Source organism: Rana temporaria, chromosome 4 (genome assembly GCF_905171775.1).
Source record: "Rana temporaria chromosome 4, aRanTem1.1, whole genome shotgun sequence".
Classification (NCBI taxonomy): Eukaryota; Metazoa; Chordata; class Amphibia; order Anura; family Ranidae; genus Rana; species Rana temporaria.
The window spans coordinates 100,344,362-100,366,197 of record NC_053492.1 but is presented as its reverse complement, the minus strand read 5'-3'; the positions used below and the strand labels follow the sequence as shown (position 1 = coordinate 100,366,197).

The 21,836-nt window shown below is 43.4% G+C and overlaps 2 protein-coding genes across 7 annotated transcripts in view; one reads left to right on the top strand and one right to left on the bottom strand.

Annotated features, from left to right (window-relative positions):
* SH3YL1 (SH3 and SYLF domain containing 1) overlaps positions 1 to 6,559 on the bottom strand; it is a 168,827-nt gene extending 162,268 nt beyond the window's left edge. For 3 of the 5 annotated variants that reach the window (XM_040348672.1, XM_040348676.1, XM_040348675.1), the window contains exon 1: positions 6,363 to 6,436. In XM_040348672.1, the coding sequence (XP_040204606.1) occupies positions 6,363 to 6,402 (40 nt within the window). In that variant the 5' untranslated portion in view covers positions 6,403 to 6,436. Of the gene's footprint in view, positions 1 to 6,362 lie in introns of all 5 variants that reach the window. The other 2 variants (XM_040348673.1, XM_040348674.1) reach the window with 2 other exon arrangements.
* Positions 6,560 to 6,631: 72 nt separating this feature from the next.
* ACP1 (acid phosphatase 1) overlaps positions 6,632 to 21,836 on the top strand; it is a 32,865-nt gene continuing 17,660 nt past the window's right edge. Inside the window, exons 1-4 of one of the 2 annotated variants that reach the window (XM_040348679.1) lie at positions 6,632 to 6,785; positions 15,053 to 15,126; positions 18,870 to 18,983; positions 20,291 to 20,352. In XM_040348679.1, the coding sequence (XP_040204613.1) occupies positions 6,743 to 6,785; positions 15,053 to 15,126; positions 18,870 to 18,983; positions 20,291 to 20,352 (293 nt within the window). In that variant the 5' untranslated portion in view covers positions 6,632 to 6,742. Of the gene's footprint in view, positions 6,786 to 15,052; positions 15,127 to 18,869; positions 18,984 to 19,041; positions 19,156 to 20,290; positions 20,353 to 21,836 lie in introns of both variants that reach the window. The other variant, XM_040348678.1, reaches the window with a different exon arrangement.

The window sequence follows — 21,836 nt, the reverse complement described above, 5'->3', positions numbered from 1 at the left end:
ATGGGATGGTATCTGGGCGGACCGCTACATGTATGTGGTCCCGCCCCCTTTCTAAAGCAGCCCAATCATTGGCTGGTGTAATTTAGCTGCTGGGTTCCCTGTCCACCCCCGACATCGAGCTGACAGCTCCTCTCTCTCTCTCTCTCTCCTCTTTGTTAGTTTCCCACAGTTACAGTTACACTCGGCTTAGTGTGAAGCCTGCCAGTGCCACCGCAAATCAATGCCACCAGCCAGTGCCAGTGTCAACTGCCAGTGCCAGCGGTGCCTACCAGTGCCACCTGCCAGTGCCAACCAGTTCCAATTGCCAGTGCCACTGCCAATCAGTGCCATCTGTCCCAAACTAGTGCCATCTGCTAGTGCCAATCAGTGCCATCTGTCAGTGCCACCTGCCAGTGACATCTGTCAGTTCCAAACCAGTGCCATCTGTCAGTTGCAAACCAGTGCTATCTGCTATTGCCAATCAGTGCCACCTGCCAGTGCCAATAGTGCCATCTGTCAGTTCCAAACCAGTGCCACCTGCAAGTTCCAAACCAGTGCCACCAACCAGTGCCATCTGTACTGAGGACATCAAGTGTGTGCTAGAGTGACAGGAGTAAGCAGGATGGAGTGGAGTGGGTGAGGTTGTTTTTTTTTTTTTTTTTAAATGGTCCTAAAATATCGGTTACAAAAAAAAAAATAAAAAAAATAAAAAAAAAATCGGCATCATATCAGCCGCCCCAATTTTTAAATATCGGCATCGGCCAGAGAAAAACCCATATTGGTCTACCTCTAGTGTAGAGGAGGGCAGGGAGCCTACTGACATCACAACTCCATTCACCAGGGTCCGGACAATAGATCCGCCCACAGAATCTGCAGGTTTCAGGTCTGATAACAGACAGAGGGGAGACATTTGACAGGTAAGGATACCTGCACGAGGCATGTATATCCTTATAGATAACGTCTATGGCAGTAGTTTAGAAAAGGATGAGAGTGGGTTTACATCCATTTTAAGTAAACATGGCTACTCCACCGGTCTCTGCTTGCTCCCGGGTCCCAAGCTGAGCAGCTGGGCTGCTGCACTGAACGCAAGATGTAGGCCGCCCATTTAGGCTACTTTCACACTGAGGTGCTTTGCAGGCATTTTAGCGCTAAAAATAGTGCCTCTCCTGTGACTCCATTTTACAGGTATTTGCAATTTTAAACCTTAATATGTTTGGTATCTATATACTCGAAGCAACATCATATTTTAAAAAATGGCATTATGTTGTGTATGTGTGCACTTAAAGCGGATCTCCACTCTAAAGTGGAGTCCCGCTGATCGGAACCCTCCCCCCCTCCGGTGTCACATTTGACACCTTTCAGGGGGGTGCAGATACCTGTCTACAGACAGGTATCTGCACCCTCTTCCGGCCCTACGATACGGGCAAAGGACGGGTTTTTTCCCTTCCTTCCCGTCCGTCCCCCGTTGTATGCTGGGAACACTCGGCTCCCAGCACACAGCGGGAGCCAATCGGCGGGCGCAGCGCGACTCGCGCATGCGCCGTAGGGAACCGGGCAGTGAAGCCGGAGCGCTTCACTTCCTGGTTCCCTCACCGAGGATGGAGGGGGGAGCAGCAGGGTGACGAGCGATCGGCTCGTCATCTGCTGCGATCACCGCTGGACTCCAGGACAGGTAAGTGTCCTTATATTAAAAGTCAGCAGCTGCAGTATTTGTAGCTGCTGGCTTTTAATATATTTTTCCCGTGGCACATCCGCTTTAAATTCATTAAAGTGTATTTTATCTTGAAAATTTGAATTTGATAAAAGGAATGTGCAAATAGTGCAAGACATAAAATTGAAAAAGCCACAATTTTTTTACCCCCAGTGCCTCTGCTTTCAGAAAATATATAAGGTTTGTGAGTTCTAACTATGCAAGTGAAAAAAAAAAAAATTGCCCCGGTAGGCAATTGGTTAATTCGTTTCTCCCAAATTCTTTCCCGTTTATCTGCGATTCCCCTTGCATTGAAAGTTCTTGATTAAAAATTGCCACGTGCATGACTAGGAAAATACAGTCACGTAAACCACAATTTTTTTTTTATTCCCTTTTATTTGTGCAGAAATACTGGCAATGCTGCTTATTTTCATAATATATTTTCATTATTTTTGCACAAAAGAGAGGAAGTGTGTCTTAATAGGGTCAAAGGGACTAATCTACTAAAACCAGTTAATGTGAGCAAAGCTGTTAGCATTCTGTGTGTACTTTCAGGTCAATTACTTGTTTTTGTAACAGGAATATCCTGAATTTCTACACGAAAACTGGTTTTACTATCGCACACATCATTAAAAGGCTATTTTCACCATTTAAAGTGGAGTTCTACCCTTTTTTTTTTTTTTCTAAAATCCCCCCCCCCCCCCCCCAAAAAAAAAAAAAGTGATTTTTTTTTTTTTTATACTCGCCAAAAAGGGCTGTTGCTATGCGAAAATAGCTCTTCTGCCTCTTCCTCCACCGCAGTCTTCTTCCGTCCTCCGTCGTGGTGTCTTCAGGTGAATGGGGCGCGCTGCCTTCTGGGAACTGTGCAGCCGCCCATTCAAAGCGCCGTGCGAGTCGGGCATGCACAGTAGGAAACTGGGCAGTGAAGCTAAGGCTTCACTGCCTGTTTTCCTTAGTCAGGAAGGAGGCACCAGGACTGAGCGATCGCCGTCGGGTGCCCATCATCGCGGGCGCCTAGGACAGGTAAGTGTCCTTATTAAAAGTCAGCAGCTACAATGTTAGTAGCTGCTGACTTTAAAAAAAAAAAAAAAATCGCGGGGCTTTAAGTACACGTTCATATTGGACCGAATTGGCGTGCGATTTGTCATGTCAAATTGCATGCCAAATTGGCAGCTACTGCCGACAATGGCACCGTTCCGAATCGGTGCAATGCCAAATTTGCAGAGCCGCACCGGTTCCCAAAAATAGTCCCTGTACTACTTTTGTCAACTTCAGGGGTGATTTGAATAGACATCTGTGCAGGAACCCACACAGATGTCTCTGAAATCACTCCTGAATTCGGACTGACAACTTGCGCGACTTCTAACCTGCAGCAGTGTGAACCTAGGCTCAAGGAAATTTACTTTGCAGTCAGTAAGGCCCCAGTAAGTTAGGAAAATATTGATTTATGTAATTGCTATACCTGTGGACCTTTTGTTTCCATACTCAGAGTCCTCTTCTGATTGGCTGAGGCGGAGAAGCAGCATTGTATTCATTCATAAAAATATAAAGCTTCTTGTGAAAGGCTGAGCGTCACTCAAACCTAAATGATTTTGTCCTGGGAAAAGGACAGAAAGTCCCTATACTGGTGTTGGACCAAAGAGCTGCATACTGTATATAGCTTATGCTACATACAGTTTTATATAGCGCTGACATTGGCTGCATTTCTTACTGAAGAAAATGGTTTGGGTCAGTTTGACCCAAATAAACTATTTAAAGTGATAGCAAAGCTGGGGTTAGGTTTTAAAGTGTCACTAAAGGCAATTTTTTTTTAAGTTTTAAATAAAGTGGAGAGGGATTAGAACCCCGGTCAGGTTTTTATTGCTGTAGAAGGGAAATCTTCCAATGGGGACACTAGTTCTGGTGACCATGGTGACACACTGCGATTCCCTCACTTTGGAGGGATTTCCTCTCACTCACTTCCTCTTTTGGGGCCACAACTCTCCCTCACTGTATCCAAAATGAGAAAACAAAACAAAAACAAAAAAACTTTGTCCCCTATGTGATCAAAAAAAAATAACAGGCAGAGAAATGGTTAAGGCAGTGTTGAGTTTATGTGTAACCCATCTCAGGCATTCTGTATATAGGTTATTGCCTTTTATGTAACCGGTTTATATTTTATGCACTCACCTTTACTTTAAGGGCAGCAATACACCTTTGTGACTGGGTGTGTTACAATAACTCACATGCTCTATGCGTTAGTGCATTGCAATGCCATTCATTAAGACCCCTTTCACACTGAGGAGTTTTTCAGGCGGTACAGCGCTAAAAATAGCACTGCTATACCGCCTGAAAAACTCCTGCCCAGCAACCTCAATGTGAAAGCCAGAGGGCTCTCACACTGAGGCAATGCGCTGGCAGGAGAGAAAAAAATCTCCTGTCAGCAGCATCTTCGGAGCGGTGAGAGGGGCGGTATACCGCTCCTTCCCATTTAAAACAATGGGAAACCGTGGCAATACCGCCCGCAATGCGCCTCTGTAGAGGCTCATTGCGGGCGGTATTAACCCTTTATCAGCCGCTAGCGGGGGTTAATACCGCACCCCTAGCGGCCGAATCCTGCGGCAAATCCGACGGTATAGCGCCGCTATTTTTAGCGCCGCTATACCGACACGGCGGCTCCCGCCCCAGTGTGAAAGGGGCCTTAGTGTCAGATTTTCTGCTGCACGATCGCAGTCTGGTTATAAGTCGATGAACGCTACCATTAGTAGTATATATATATAAAAAAAAAAAAATTACAGTACATATATTCCATAGTTTGTAAACTCTATAAAACTTCCATGCATACCAGCCATTAGACGCTTATTGTGATTTTTTTTTTTAACATGTTGCAGAATACATTTTGGCCAAAACTTATGAAGACATTTGATTTTTTTTTTATTGGACATGTTTAATAGCAGAATGTAAAAAAATATAGTTCTATTTCTGTGAAAAAAAGTAAATACATTTTATTTAGGTACATCGTTGCATGACCATGCAATCTCCAGTTAAAGTAGTGCAGTGCAGCATAGAAAAAAAATGGCCTGGTCATAAAGAGGGGTAAAACCTTCCAGAGCTGAAGTGGTTAACCACTTGCCATATAGCAAAATGACAATGGCAAAGTGGTTGCGTTATCCTGACCAGACATCATGAGACGTGGTAAGGATAACAGGGCGCGTATAGCGGTGATCGTTGTTGCGATGTGTCAGTCTGACACACCGCAACTCCGATCTAGTGTCCAATCACGGCTGATCACGATGTAAACAGGAAGAGCCGTTGATAGGCTTTTCCTCACTCGCGTCTGACAGACGTCAGTAGGAGAGCCGATCGGCTGCTCTCCTGATATAGGGGGGGGGGGTCTGTGCTGATGGTTTATCAGCGCAGCCCCCCCTCGGACGCCCACCCAGGACCGCCAGGGATGGCCACCACACTGGACCACCAAGTATGCCACCCTAGACCACAAGGGAAATGCAAATCAGTGCCCAGGCAGCTGCCAATGAAAAATGTCTGCCAGTGCCACCAGTGATGCCTATCAGTGCCAGCCATCAGTGCTGCCTTTCAGTGCCACCCATAAGTACCCATCAGTGCAGCCGTTCAGTGCCCATCAGTGTTGCCTATCCATGGCCATCAGTGAAGAGGAAAACGTACTTATTTACAAAATGTTATAACAAAAACAAAGAAAAACGTAATTTTTTCCAAATTGTGAATATTTTTTTCTATTCGTTACAAACCGCAGTGGTGATCAAATACCACCAAAAGAAAGCTCTATTTGTGGGAACAAAATGATAAAAAAATTAGTTTGGATACAGTGTAGCATGACCGTGCAATTGTCATTTAAAAAGTGACAGCGCTGAAAGCTGAAAATTGGCCTGGGCAGGAAGGGGGTTTCAGTGCCCAGTAATGAAGTGGTTAAAGGGTCACTAAAGGAAATTTTTTTTTTTGCTGAAATGACTGTTTATTGGGTATAGAGACATAAAAGTTAACCGATTCCTTTTAAAAATGATTAACAATTGAATTTAATCTATCATATAATGTGCCTCTACTTTCACTTTCGGTTTTAAAGGACATACATGAAGTTCCGGGTGAGAGGTGAGTCGGGAAGACTCACAGAACAAAAACAAACAAATCCAGGGCAGTGTTTTGTTTTTAAAATGAATCTGATTGGTTCTGAGGAGTTTTAGACACACAGTAATGACAGCTTAGACCACCGTAATAATCTCCCAGTATGATGGTTATAAGGAAACAGGCAACCAGGAAGTGTGGAGATCACAGCAGAATTACAGCTACTTCAAAGCAAAAACGAACAATAAGGACATGAAACCAGTACTTCAGTAAGGTAAAGGAAGCTATTTAGCTAAAAAAAAAAATTCCTTTAGTGACCCTTTAAAGACCACCTTTTCTCTCCACCCAAAATTCACAGTAGAGTGCTGTAGAAGGCGTCTGTGTCATATAATAACAGAACATCACTTTCTGGTCTGTATACACTCAGGGCTCATTCACAGCCGCCCCTCTGAATAAACACAGCTGTATAGAGGTGATGAGGGCGGGGCTGCAACCCATCACACTGTTTACTTTTATGCAACTTTATTGAAAAGTCACAAAGTGACACTCCATCTAAGACCATACAAGGCAGCACATGGTAGTGTACACAGACATGCTGCATTTGTAGGCACCTCACCTGGCCACATAGAACACCATGGTTTCCTCTGAGCCCTCATTAGATAATATATCAGACGTGTTGTACTCACTTGTAGCTGTGCCGTCCCCCTCCTGGCAGTGTACTTACTGTTGCTTCCTCATACACTGCCGCTGCACCCAGGTGAGCAGGAGGAGGGCACTGCACCTGTCACCCCCGCCACCGCCCATCATATACACAACCCCGCCCCCACCCCACAGCCTGTGCCCGCCCCCCTCCTCCGATTTGGTCATGTGTTCCAGTTTTTAGTCACCTGGTCACCTAAGTGTCGTAAAGTGACGCACTTCCGCGGAGTGCCCGGTGTCGCAGTGAGGGCGGAAGCGGCACCGAGACGACCGGAAGATCATTGGAGGACAGAAGTCATGGCGACTGCTGGGAGCAAGTCGGTCCTGTTTGTGTGTTTAGGTGAGTGCAGAGTAGCCAGCGCCATGTGGTGAGGAATAGGAGGAGGGACGGGAGCGCTGCAAGGCATGCTGGGAGAGGTGTGAAGTACAGAATGTCTCCTTCCTTCCACCACCAGCAGTGTAGTCCGTGCTGTGCCCTGTGGAGACCAGTCAGCAGCCCGCAAAGTTGTATGAGAGAAGAAGAAGAAGAAGGGATATACAGTATAACATTTGTATTGAGGGAAAGGATGGAACTACTAGCTGCTCGGTCAACAAGGCTGACACTTCTCACATACCTCTACAAATCTATATATTTTGTTCCTTTGCTAGCCACTTGCCCCTATGAAAGTTTTTTTTATAACTAGTAATGGTGGTGATTAGTGACTTATAATGGGACTGCGATATTGCGGTGGACAAATCGGACACCTTTTGACACCCAGTGACACTAATGCAGTGTGCACTGTACTAATGACACTGGCTGCGAATGTGTTAACATCATCAGGGGTGATCCAAGGGTTAAATGTGTGCCTAGCCTGTGTTTCCTAACAGTGTGGGAGGTGCTTTTACACTTACACAGGATCAATGCCTTCCCTACTGACAGAACGGTGATCTGCCTTGTTTACATAGGAAGAGCACCATTCTGGCTCTCTGCCTAATGATCGGCGGGTGCCGGTGGACATTGAGTCTGTGGTACCTGCAGATCAGCTCCCGCTGTGCCTAATCGCAGCACAAGCGAGTAGCCGGAGGCGCATATGCACGCCCCAGAACCGGAAGTGTTGGTTCACCTAGTAGAGCTGCAAAAATTGTGGCTAAAATGAGAATTGCATATTATTATTTTTTTTGTCTTAGAAGATAGATCACGATTCTCGTGGCGTAACATCTTTCACGTAAAAAAAAAAAAAAAAATTGGGCCAACTTTATTGTTTCTTTTTTTTTATTATTATTCATTGAAGTGTATTTTTTTATTTAAACAAGTCTCAGAAACAGATTTGGACTTTAAGTGGTTAAACTTCCTGCATTTACACACAGAAGTTTTCTCTAAGAAGCAAGTTGGTTACAATGTTTCATGTTGTTAAAATCCAGGCAGTCTGCCAAGTTTGTATCTTTACACAAAGAAGTTTATCCCTTTGATCTAAAAATGAAGCATTAGTTACAATGTTTCCTGTTAAGAACTTGGCAGACTGCCCATTGTCTTTTGACAGCTGAGAGAGCAGATAAAGTCTCTCCACTTGTTATATGAAAGAATCGTCAGAGCCGGTTCACACTGGGGCGACTCGTCAGGCGAAACAGCTGCCGAACAAGTCGCGTCCCATTCTAGTCAATAGAACCATTCTAATAGGAGCGACGCAAGTCGCGCCGACTTAGAAAAAGGTTCTTGTACGACTTCGGGGGCGACTCGGGGCGATTTGCATTGACTTCTATACAGAAGTCATTTTGCAAGTCGCCTTGGAAGTCGTCTTCAGGTCGCCTGGCACAGTCGCCCCCGAAGTCGTGCCGCCCCTGTGTGAACCGGCTCTCAAACTCTGCGTTGGAGATCGTCACAGGGGTTGAATCGAGATCACGATTTTTAAACAGTTGTGCAGCTCTAGGTATGTGATCTGGTGCAGAGTGGCTGCCTTGCCACAGTATATGTACGGTTAGCGGTCCGCAAGTGGCTATACAATGATGTTAAATCCATGTTTTAGTTTATTAAAAGTCAGCAGCTACAAAAAGCATAGCTGCTGACTTTTAATAAACCGACACTTGCCTGCCCCACTGTCCAGTGATGCAGCCGCCCCGGAGGCTCCTCTCCCCCCTCTTTGGCGCCGTCATCGTAACTATGGACACCCAGCTGCGACAGCTTACGGCTTCACCGCCGGGCGTGCACTGTGCATGCGCTCTCCTATTGGCCAGCTGATCTTCTGGGACCTGAGTTGGAAAAGGATGACTCGCCTAGGCGGCCCAAAAAAGGAAGGAGGAAGTGGGACAGGAAGTCCTACTAAAAAGAGGGTACAACCCCCTCCCAAAAAAATGACATGCCAAATGTGGCATGTAAGGGGGCGAGGAGTGCTTATCCACTTCCATACCAGGCACTTACGCACCTTCCCGCCCAAGCCAATTTTCAGCTTTCAGCACTGTCGCACTTTGAATGGCAATTGGGCGGTCATGCTACACTGTACCCAAACAAAATTGGCATCCTTTTTTCCCTACAAATAGAGATTTATTTTGGTGGTCTTTGATCACCTCTGCGATTTTTTTTTTTTTTTTTTTTTTTTTTTTCTGTTAATTTTTTTGTAAATAAGTTTTTCTCTTTCAATTACTGGCACTGATATGGCGGCACTGATGGGCACCGATGAGATGGCACTGATGGACATCGATGAGGTAGTACTAACGGGCACAGATGAGGTGGCACTGATTGGCGGCGCTGGTATGCGGCACTGATGGTCACACATAGGCGGCACTGATGGGCACACATAGGCGGCACTGATGGGCACACATAGGCGGCACTGATGGGCGGCACTGGGCACTCATAGGCGGCACTTATGGGTGGCACTGATGGATACTTATGGGTGGCACAGATGGGCACTGATAGGTGGGCACTGGGCATGGATGGGCACTGTGGGGTGGCACTGATGGACACTGTGGGGTGGCACTGATGGACACTGGGGTGGCACTGATGGACACTGTGGGGCAGCACTGATTTTCCCAGGTTGCCAGTCAGTGCCCATTTGTGGGCACTGATTGGCATCTTTTTTTTTATTTTTTAATGCTTTTTTATTTATTTTTTTTCAGACTTTTATATTTTATTTTTTTGCAGGCTTTTTTTTTTTTTGCCCACCCTGGTGGTCCAGTGTGGCGATCCGAGGGGGGGCTAAACAATCAGCGCGAACCCCCCCTGTCAGGAGAGCCGCCGATCGGCTCTCCTATACTCGCGTCTGTCAGACGCGAGTGAGGAAGAGCCATCAACGGCTCTTCCTGTTTACATCGTGATCAGCCGTGATTGGACACGGCTAATCACGTGGTAAAGAGTCTCCGCCGGAGGCTCTTTACCGAGATCGGAGATGCAGGGTGTCAGACTGACACCCCGCATCACCGATCACTGCGCGCCCCCACGGGCGCGGGGCATGAAATCCTGCAGGACGTTCTGGAACGTCCTGTCAGGATTTCAGATCCACTTCCCGGACGTAAATCGGCTATAGGCCGGGCGGGAAGTGCTTAAAGCAGAAGTTCCACTTTCGGGTAGAACTCCGCTTTAAACCCCCAAACAGCATACATCTTATTTTTAATGTCATTGAGTGGCTCTGCCTGAGCCTACCCGTGACGTTGTTGCAAAAGGCGGTAAGCCAGGAAGTGCACAGAGTTTTGCCGTCTGGGTGATTATACTGATATGCGCGAGTCTTTGTAATGTTTGTAAGTGCGGTTTTATGCTAAATAAACTGTGTTTGGTGATTTCTACACTATGAGGAGCGTATATTTTTTTCTTTTTGCATGATCTTACTTGCTTTGAAACATTAACAACGTATTCGAAGAACGGCATAGAAGGCTAGTTCTGTGGATAGATGCCATTGATGCTTTTAGACTGCTCTGAATAAGGGGGTCAGCTTTATCTGGTAAACCTGCATCCTTAACCATTCCTGGTGATACTTGAAAACTTTTAGGCCGGGTTCACACTGTCCCCGCATGCGTCTCACAGCAGGGGTCCGGTGCGTGCTGGTTCCCCGGTTCAGGTCCAATTTCAGCCCGAATTTTGGGCTAAAATTGAACCAGAAACGCACCAAAAAAAGGCGCACGTTTTTCCGGCACACCGCACCGGACACTCCTGCTATGCAAATTGAATGCGGGGAAACGCGCATTCAATTCGCATAGGTGTGAACCCGGCCTCAAGGAAGAATGAAGTCCACTCACGCAAAAAATGTAATGGGGACTTGTTTTCACTTGCACTTCAGCTTTGTGTTAAAGCGGAGTTCCACCCATTTAAATGTCAGCAGCTACAAAAAGTGTAGCTGCTGACTTTTAATAATCAGACACTCGCCTGTCCAGCGATGCGGGCGCACGAAGCCCTGCTCCTCTCCCCCCGCATTGTTACTGTGGGCGCCCGGCTTCACAGCTGGGCACGCACTGCATGTGATTAGCCGGGCAATCTTCTGTGACGTGTCCCAGAAGATTGCACGGATTGGGGGGGGGAGATGGTCTTCCCTTTTGCGCCGCGGCACCAGGGAGAAAGTGGGAGCTGGGTGCCTGTAAAAACAGGTTACCCGCTCCTCCCCCCCCAAAAAATTACATGCCAAATGTGGAATGTCAGGGGGTCACCTACACTTAAAGCGGAAGTTCTATTTTTGACTGGAACTCCGCTTTAAAGACTTATTTTGGATTGTTTTTAAAAAAAAAAAAATGTTTGCTTTTATTTTATTCATTTGTTTAGATGATTTATTAGCCCAACACTTATTTGTAGCACTTTATTAAAGAAGATATCCACTTTGTGTTTGCAGCTCACTATTTTATGCATGACTTTGCGTGGTTTCCAGTTTGTATTTTATCATTATCTGTCACTCATCGCTCTGCTGTGCCAATTTTATCTCGCTCAAACCATGTACAACTCAACCGGTGACTGACAATCGCCACTCTCTTCTCAGAGAAGGCTTGAGAGCTGAGTGATTAGTTTTTGGTGTTGGAGCTGGCGGGGGACAACTGCAGAATAAGACTGATGCTGCAGCAGGGAGGCAAGTGTTTTATTTTTTTTAGAATTCCGCACTTCTCCTTTAAACTGGGGTTGTAAAGGTTTGTTTTTTATTTTCTAAACGGGTTCCTTTTAAGCTTGTGCATTGTTGGTTCACTTACCTTTTCCTTCAATTTCCCTTCTACATGTTTTTTTTTCTTTGTCTGAATTTCTCACTTTCTGTTCCTCCTCAGTAAGCTGTTCTAAATGACTTTCCACCGCTCGGATGATGGTGGAAAGCTTACTGAGGAGAAGCAGGAAGTGAGAAATTCAAACGAAGGGAAAAGGAAGGAAAAGGTAAGTGAACCAACAATGCACTAGCATAAAGGAACCTACGGTATTTAGAAAATAAAAGACGAACCTTTACAACACCTTTAAGCAAGGAATACGAAATTAAGCTGTATACTCACCAAGCGATTAAACCAGCTTCTGAAAGTGGTTAAAGGGGTGGTTCACCCTAAAAACTACTTTTTTTTATTACAATGACCCCCCACATTACAATACGATTAAGGCTATTATTGTATATAGCGCCGACTTGCCGTTTGGCTCCTTTCGCCAACCGTGACGTGGCTTACGCGACGGGGGGGGGAGCTCGTTTTTGGTCAAAATGTCAATCACAGACATGTGTGGAACGCCCACTCCCGCGGGACTCGCAACGGGTGAATATGCTGTACAAAGGTATGTACAGCTTCAAAAAAATAATAATAGCCTTAATCGTATTGTAATGTGGGGGGCCATTGTAATAAAAAAAAGTAGTTTTTAGGGTGAACCACCCCTTTAAAATCGGACTTTTAAGAATGAGTTCCAAGCATGGAACCAGTCTGTTACTTTATGTGCAGTCCTGAGGGGTTCTATGCCCAACACTTCACCAGGAGCCACTCTACAACTACTATGTTCATTAATGGAGCTGCCAAACTGATTTCTTGCTGCTATTTGAGAGCATGTTGTCATTAGTGATGTAAGGCTTGAGAAATCCTGAGCTGCCCACTCACCAAAGTGCAGGAAACAAGTTAGAATGGTGATAACATAAAAATCTTTATCCCAGAGGATGCAAAACCATTTTCTTTTAATTATCGGAACGGTCAATGAGTTTGGGCTCAAAATGCAACTAATGGAAGAGTGTATGTTTTAGTACATTATCCACAGCTGCCTTCTCCATTGTTAGTAAGTTTGTATATTACCTGTAATGGAGCTCCCCAGAGGTCTTCATTATGCTGTGTGGGTGTTTTTAGTACGTTGAATAGGAAATCTCATTCAGTTGGGTCATATGAGGTATGTTATAATAAATTAAGTGTGTGTGTGTGTGTGTGTGTGTGTGTGTTGTACCTTCCGCTCTACGTGCTGCACTTGGGGGGGGTCGAAACAACTCCTACTTTTTATAACATTTCTGTAAATATTAAAAACCTTTAGTACCACTTATCTGAGCAAAGATTTAAAATGATTCTTAAATCTAGAGACAAGCCCAGTCATATTTGGGCTTTGAAGAAATATAAACTGTTAGGCTGCATTCACACCTAGGCGTACAAAATTGCGGCGTTTTGTCCCGCGATTTGCCGCAACAAATTGCGGCATTTTGTACCGCGATTTTGCGGCGACAAAAATGCCGCGATTTTGAATGCAGCCTTACCACCTCTATGGAGATGGTTCACATCTCCTATGCCGAATGCCGCCTGAAACAAAGGTCCGGACTTTTTTTTCAGGCGTACAGCGTTTGGCGTGGAGATGTGAACCATCTCCATAGAGGGCAATGTGTTTTCATCCCTCCAGCGTCTCGGGGCTGCTGCGGCGTCACACTACAGGCGACAAAATGCCTAGGTGTGAATGGGGGCTTAGTGTAACAGAGCGGTGTTGAAGAATTAGAATTAGATTCCTTCATCTATATCACCCAGGGCTGTGGAGTCGGTAGATAAATGTTCCTACTCCGACTCCTCAGTTTTATGTACTTCCGACTCCGACTCCCCGTCTCCGACTCCTCTGTATTAATATGCGAATGTATTTTATACATTCCTTGAGGGAAAGAAACGCAACCTACCACAGGACTACTGGCTGGGAAGCCAACAGTCTACTGTATTGCACAGTTTAAGCAAAAGACAAACACAATGAAAACAAAGTTTTTTGTTATTCTAAAACATGATTTTCCTAGGAGAATCCCATAGTCATGTTTAAAGTTTAAGCTAACAATCGGAGTTTACAAGTTTTTATAGCCTTAGCTAAATGACAGCAGTTTTTCCAATGGTTTACAGCTTCAGTCTTGAACTATTGGCCCTCCATTCCCTTCACTTATACAAGTGTCTCTAGTCCTGCAAAAAACATATTTATTTAATCCCTTATCAGTGAGAGGCTAGGTTACACATGGACGCTGCGTTCCCTGTAAAAGCAGAACACAACATTATGGAAAGTATAAGTATTGCTGCTCCTAATTGTGTGTTGCGTGCCATATAGTGAAGCACATGAAAAGCATGCTTCTTCACGGTCACTTAACGTGTTCGTTTTGCGGTTACGTGAGGCACTGCATGCATTGGTCTTTATTCTTACAGTAGAGAAGTCATTATTTATAACTTTTTGTGAATTGGGACATTTAAACTTGCTTTTTTTTTTAAATTCCAATCTAAATTTAGTAGGAGTCAGAGTCGGTGCATTGTTTGCCGACTCCGACTCCAGGTACCCAAAATTTCCCCCGACTCCTCGACTCCGACTCCACAGCCCTGATATCACCTCCGGCATTCTAGTTTCTGTTCTCTCATTCACTTCCTGGTTTGCATCGTTCGTTCATGTAAGAACTACATTTCCCAGTGTGAATTGCGGCACGCCCAGTAATTCACACCTCCTTGAGGTCTCTAACACGTAGAGAGCATCCTGCCACACAGATGTAGTTCCCAGGAGGGGGTGAGCACGTTACTGACCACCGCAGTAAAGCCTCCCTTCACGGTGGTCAGTAACAATCAGGAAGTGAACAGAACAGAGAAGAAATAGAGCAACTTCTGAGCAAAAACTAACAATGAGGAAGTGAAAAGAGGAATGTCTGCAGGTAAAGGATGCTTATTATGAAAAAAATAAAATTCCTTTACAACCCCTTTAAGTAGAACTATAGGCAAAACTTTTTTGTTTTAGGTAGAGCAAGGGAGCGTCGTAATCTCTCTTCTCTCTGGCCCAGACCAACATGACACACCCCCAAGAGGTGTTCATGACTGCCTGGGCTCACAGGATGTGGATATTTGGCTCTAGCTGTCACTCAACATAGAAGAAGATTGCAATCTAGTGGAGGAGTGCTAAAAGGAGCCAAGAACTCAAATTGTTATCTGCCAGTGACAATATTAATTTGCAATGCTTAATTATCTAACTGAAATGGACTAAAACATAGTGGGCTTTATTAAAGCTGGAGAGTGCAAAATCGGGCTCACTTCTGCATGGAAACCAATCGGCTTCTAGGTTTTATGGATTGAACAAGCTGATTGGCTACCATGCACAGCTGCACCAGAGTCTGAGTGCACCAGCTTTAGTAAACCTACCCCACTGTGTATGTGAAACGTAAAATTCAAACTGGGTTTTATTTTAATTCTGAAACACTGATAAAACTGTTTGATTCACTTTAGGTAACATTTGCCGGTCCCCAATAGCTGAAGCGGTGTTCCAGAAGTTGGTATCTGATGAGGGAGTATCGCATGAGGTGAGTAATGGCTTTATAAACATTTTGTCTTTATAAATGTTTGTTTTTGATAGCAGGGATAGATTTGCTGCTATGTGTGTCTGTCTGCGAAAGATCTCCTCTTATTTCACGCAGGAAAGATAGTGATCATCAGGACAGGAGTGAGACTGATAGAAATCACACTTTATTTTAGGCTCCATTCACACTGATATGACTTTGAATATCAAAGTTGCATGACAAGTTGCACACTGTGTTTTCTAATGAGTACCGTTTATATCTATGCGACTTCAAAGTAGTTCATGCACCACTTTGGTCCAACTTTCATGTGACTTGCAGGCCATAAATGTATAACGTCTGCTAACCCTCAAAAGTCGCACCTGAATATTTTACATGCAACAGTTGTCCATTATCAGTGGTCAAAGCCAAAGTCGCATCCAAGTCATACCCATTCAAATTTGCACTCCAATGTCCCGCAAGTGTGAATGAAGCCTAAGTAGACTAGGGAAGGTTTTGACCATCTGTCAGGTTTTATTCCTGCCTGTTTCCGTGATAGGGAGATTTCCTGTGCAGTGAGGTGTCACCAGGACAGGAAGTATGTGGAAACCATTAGGAATTTAGACAACTTGAAAAACCTGACAGAAGTTCTAACCCATCCCCACTCAAAAATTAAGAAATCTGACATTTTGACTGGAGTTCCATTTATTAGCCTGACAATTCAGAGATCTTGCCTAGATTTGTGGGATTATTTATGATTTAACAGAGACACTCTGTTAATTTTTTAAATGTGTAAAATCTCCATAAAAACAGAATGCAATGATTTGCAATCTCATAAACCCATATTTTCTTCATGCTAGAACATCGGAATAAAATAGTGTGTGTTTTTTTTTTTTTTTTTTTTTTCTTTATTAACAAACATCTCTATACTTACTGTGCAACGGAATTGTGCAGAGCGGCCCCAAACCTATTTTTCTCTGGTCCCCTGCCGGCACTCCTGAATTCTCTGTCCTGTATCCCCACAGGAAACTGCTTCTCATGGGGGGCACTCGTGTGTGTGTGTGTGTGTGTGTGTGTGTGTCTGCGCTCTCTCCCGAGGGACTCTGCTGCGTCCATTGACACTTGGCTCTGCTCTCTAAGATGCCCCTTTTATACCCATTCATGTTACAGACCTGTTCCAAAATATTCTCCTAGCTGTTCTGCCATGTCCAAACTTTTTTGAGATGTGTTGCTACCATCTATTTCAAAATTAACATTTTTATATTGTGAATAAAATATGGGTTTATGACGTTTTGCAGATCATTTTCATTCTCTTATTTTACACAGCGTCCCAAGAAAAAGTTGTGCTTTTGTTGAAAAAAGTGTAAAAAAAATTACAAAATGTGATGTCCAGTTTTATTATTGTTTTACTTGCTGTTTGGTTAAGTTGTTATGCTGTGTGCTTTTGCTTTCTGCTGCTAAAGGTAATCATGGAAGAGCATTGCTTGTTTCTTGGAGTAGAGAACGCCGCTATAATACTTTGCTCCAATTTTTATAAATGTGGCTTGCTCTGTGTCAACTTGAAGATCTATATTTATCCTTTTTTGTGAATTTATAATGCTGCAACACCTTCAAATGAATAGAATTCATGGTGGGAACTGCAAATATTGTCTTATCAATGGAGATTTGAGCCTCAACTGTAAATACTTTCCTAAGCATTTGATTATATCATATCCATGGCTACCGCCTGTCTAGCTAATTTATGTGTGTTAAATAAAAGGTGATCTGCTTTTGAGTCTTATGGTAGCTTAAAAAAACACTATACACAGAGATTATACACCCATTTTTCTAACTTCAAGCGTGACAAATGAATGTATAATTCAGGCAGTAAATCTCATTTAGGAGGCTCTGGAGAGTTTCAGGGTCTGTGCAACTTTTGTTTGTGTCAGAACTGTTTCTCCCCTAATGCAGGGAATGCAAAAGCAACTTGAAACGGGTGCATGCAGCTTAGAAGTGCCTGTCGATGAACCATGGGGTGTCTCGGAAAATGTTTTTATTGATAACGGCACTTAAAAGATAAGTGTTTGTAAAACTGTGAGAAGAGGATTAGGACTGCTCTGTGCAAATCCATGGCACAGAGCAGGTAAGTATAAACCTGTGTTTTTTTTTTTGTTTTTTTTTTTTTCTTTTTTTAAAGCGGAGGTCCGCCAATTTTATATATATATATATATATATATATATATATATATATATATATATATATATATATATATATATATATATATATATATATATAAAAAAAAAAGTCAGCAGCTACAAATACTGCAGCTGCTGACTTTTAAAATAAGGACATTTACCTGTCCAGCGTGCCCGCAATGTTCAAGTATTAACCACTTCCGGACCGCCGCATGTACATTTACGTCGGCAGAATGGCACGGACAGGCACATTGGTGTACCTGTACGTCCCTGCCTAGATGTGGGTCGGGGGTCCGATCGGGACCCCCCCGGTACATGCGGCGGTTCCCGTGGCTTCAGGAGCGATCCGGGGCTATTCGTTTCTAGCCGCCCCCTCGCGATCGCTCCCCCAAGCTGAAGAATGGGGAGAGCCGTAAGTAAACACGGCTTCCCCGTGCTTCACTGTGGCGGCTGCATCGATCGAGTGATCTCTTTTATAGGGAGACTCAATCGATGACGTCAGACCTACAGCCACACCCCTCTACAGTTGTAAACACACACTAGGTGAACCCTAACTCCTACAGCGCCCCCTGTGGTTAACTCCCAAACTGCAACTGTCATTTTCACAATAAATAATGCAATTTAAATGCATTTTTTGCTGTGAAAATGACAATGGTCCCAAAAATGTGTCAAAATTGTCCGAAGTGTCCGCCATAATGTCGCAGTCATGAAAAAAATCGCTGATCGCCGCCATTAGTAGTAAAAAAAAAAAATAATAAAACTATGCCCTATTTTGTAAACGCTATAAATTTTGCGCAAACCAATCGATAAACGCTTATTGCGATATATTTTTTTTTTTTTTTTTTTTTTTTACAAAAAATACGTAGAAGCATACGTATCGGCCTAAACTGAGGGGGAAAAAATGTTGTATATGTTTTTGGGGGCTATTTATTATAGCAAAAAGTAAAAAATATTGCATTTTTTTCAAAATTGTCGCTCTATTTTTGTTTATAGCGCAAAAAATAAAAACCGCAGAGGTGATCAGATACCACCAAAAGAAAGCTCTATTTGTGGGGAAAAAAGGACGCCAATTTTGTTTGGGAGCCACGTCGCACGACCGCGCAATTGTCTGTTAAAGCGACGCAGTGCCGAATTGTAAAAACCCCTTGGGTCATTTAGCAGCATATTGGTCCGGTCCTTAAGTGGTTAATGTCACAAATACCATAATCATTTTGTGTATTAGAACATTTTGGGATGTTCTAAAGATTTCCAAGACTATTGGTGACCTACTTGTTCTTGATAAGTTCTCCACTGGATGCAACAAGCTATGTTTTATTTGGGAATTGGACCATTCATAACGGCTTGATCGCACTGCTTTCAAGGGGTATGAGAAGTTTTATTTGCTGACACTGTCGAAACTGAATGGGACCAATAATGACTTACCAAAAAAATTGAATGACGGAAAAGTATATCTACATTTATCGCTTCTGTTTCTTCTTTGTCTCTGAATTCTGCATGGGTTTTATCCTCTTCTATAGATCTGCTTTTGTCCTGTAAAGCTATATATATTTTGTTAAGGGTTTACAAGCAATAGACCATGTGTCTTTCTGTTCTAGTGGAAAGTAGACAGCGCAGCCACATCTACTTATGAAATAGGAAACCCGCCTGATTATCGGGGCCAGAGCTGTATGAGGAAGCATGGTGTTTCCATGAGTCACACAGCCAGGCAGGTAATGTACCTCCATTTCATCTGTTATTGAATCCTATCCATTATGTTTTGTGTTGCAGTGGTCCATAGACAGCGCTGCCACCTCTGACTGGAACGTGGGTTGCTCCCCAGATTCAAGGGCAATAAAGTGCTTAAAAAGCCACAATACTGAAACATCGCATAGAGCACGGCAGGTATAGGACAGTGCATTTTGTTTTGAGTTTACAGACTTTTTACCAACATTTTCATGATTGTCTATCCCACATTTCTGGTTTCTGTCACTGGGCAGGGTCTACTGTTTGTTTTCTTTCATAATCGCACCAAGAGATGTGTTTTGGGTATAACAACCAATCTCATTATCTACAGTGGTTTTAAATTTTCACTACACAATTGACAGCAGGAAGCTGAATGTTTGTTATGGGAGAATACTTGCCTTTAGAACACTTAAAACTATATTTTCATTATTTCCTTCTGATGCAGTGTTGACAGGGGAATTGGCAATTGTCTTCTCCAGGCGGGAGCTTCCTCCGCTCAGCCCCTGTCGGGAGAAGACTGTGATCATCTCTAGCGGCTATAGCAGCTGCTATACGGCAGACCTGAGGTCTGCGGATATTATCTCACCCCCACTCGGCCTTGGATCTCCACTTACTGGTTCGACTTGATGCGTAACACGTCACATGCTAGATCTGAAGATTGCCGTACAGCTACGCATGTACAGCGTGGCTGTACGGCAGTCTTCAGATCTAGCATGTTGCGTGTAAAGCTAAAACAGGAAGCGGAGATCCAAGCCCGAGGAGTGAGTGGGGGTGAGATAATATCCGCACACCTTGGGTCTGATTTGATAGAGTTTTAAAAAATACTATTCACATTCTTTTATTGTTAAAGTGGCAGTTCTACTTTAAATACAATTCACTTCATCTGTAAGCGCAGTGGTGGGACTTCAAGTGTGGTGGGTTGTGCTTGGTGACCATCAGTTTTAGATGACATGTTGTTTAAGTTCTTTCATTGCCCAAGCATGCTCAATATTTGAAAGTCATGAGATTAACCCGAGTGTTGCTGCTAAAGTAGATTTAGTATTGTGTACACACACTTTTTGGGATTTATTCTGTCTTGCTGAAAAACCTCTCCTTTTCAACATTTCCCAGTATAGAGGTAGCTGGAGGTCAATCAGTTCAACAATCACAATGGTGAGGGTTGATTTGAGAGAGCTTACAGTCTATGGTCACTGTGTTATATATATATATATATATATATATATAATTATTTTTTTCTAAAACTGTCTTTGTGATGTATAAGTGCAATAATGACTAAGTATGGCTTTAATTTCAGATCACAAAGGAAGATTTCATGTCCTATGATTATGTTTTATGCATGGATGAAAGTAATCTAAGGTTAGTGAGTCGCATCCATTTCTCGTGGTCTGATTTTTGTTTGTGTTTAATTTTTTTTTTTCTTTTTAAGGCTTGGTTTCTGTTGTTAATATTCGCAAAATACTTTAGGAGATTGCTTAGGGGATTATTCAAATTTTTTTTGTAATGTTTCAAAAGGATTTCTTTCTCATCCCAACTTCCACGTTATACTGCGCCAACAGGAGGATCTAATCTGATCAAACTAATAACCCCTCCTACCACCAGAATGTGTTTTTTTTTTTTTTTTTCTGATGTCCTTGGAGCGTATATGACAATAACAAGAGCAATATCAGACTACAGCAAAACAATTCGACTGTGAATAATAGGTGCACAGAAAAGGCTACTTTGAAAAGTAACCAAATGTCGGACTTTTAAGGCATGGAAACAATGGAGAAGTGTGTGTGTGTATATGTGTGTATATATAATATATCATTTTTTTTTTTTGTGTGCTGAAAATGCCCCCCTTGGCTTATACTCAAGTCACCTTTTCTGATCACCGTCACCGTCTGATCTCCTGGACTTTTGGGACCCGGTACCGGCCGGCAGTAGGTCCCCTCGACCCCCAAACTTGGAACACGTAGCCCCACTCTTCCTCTACTGTGCAAATGTTGTTGTCCGGGGAGCACCGATTATTTTTTTTAACCTGGGCACCCTTCCACCTTCCATAGACTCCCATGTTAAACAATAATTTCTCTGGTGAATTTGGGGACCCAGTGCCGGTCGTAGGGGACCCATAACTTGGCACACATGTAGCCCCATTTCTCCTCCTACAAGTGTGCAAAGTTTGTTGTCTGGGGGACCTACGGCTGGGGAGCACTGATTTTTCAAAGCTGGACACCCCTTCCATAGACTCCCATGTTAAACGTCAGTTTAGTCATGGGCACAGTGATGCAAAGTGAGGCATGCAGATGGACACCCTAGGCTTATACTCGAGTCAATACGTTTTCCTATTTTCTTTTGTGGTAAAATTAGGTGCCTCGGCTTATATTCGGGTCGGCTTATACTCGAGTATATACAGTAATAGAAAACGGTATTCATGAATTAAAAATCCTAAACAATGATATATAAATTGTGAACTGAGTCCTTGTGTGTCGAAAAAAAGGGCTCAGTTCACAATTTATATCATGGTTTAGGATTTTTAATTCTTGAATGCTGTTTTCTATTATGTACTTTTTTTTTATACTTCTCCATTGTTTCCATCCCTTAAAAGTCCGACCTTTTTGGTTACTTTTCGAAGTATCCTTTTCTGTGCCCCTACTTCTTCAATTTACGGATGTGGCATTGTGAGTGCTTCCTTTTTTCATTTTTGTGAATAATAGGTAATACACATTGGTTGATTTCACCAAGAACAAATGCATAGTGGATTTGAAAACGTGTCCATATAACAATGATGTTTCAATCGAGAACAAGGTATAGAGTAACAAAGTATGACTGTCAAGGGTGATAAGTAGGGTGGTATGAGTAGT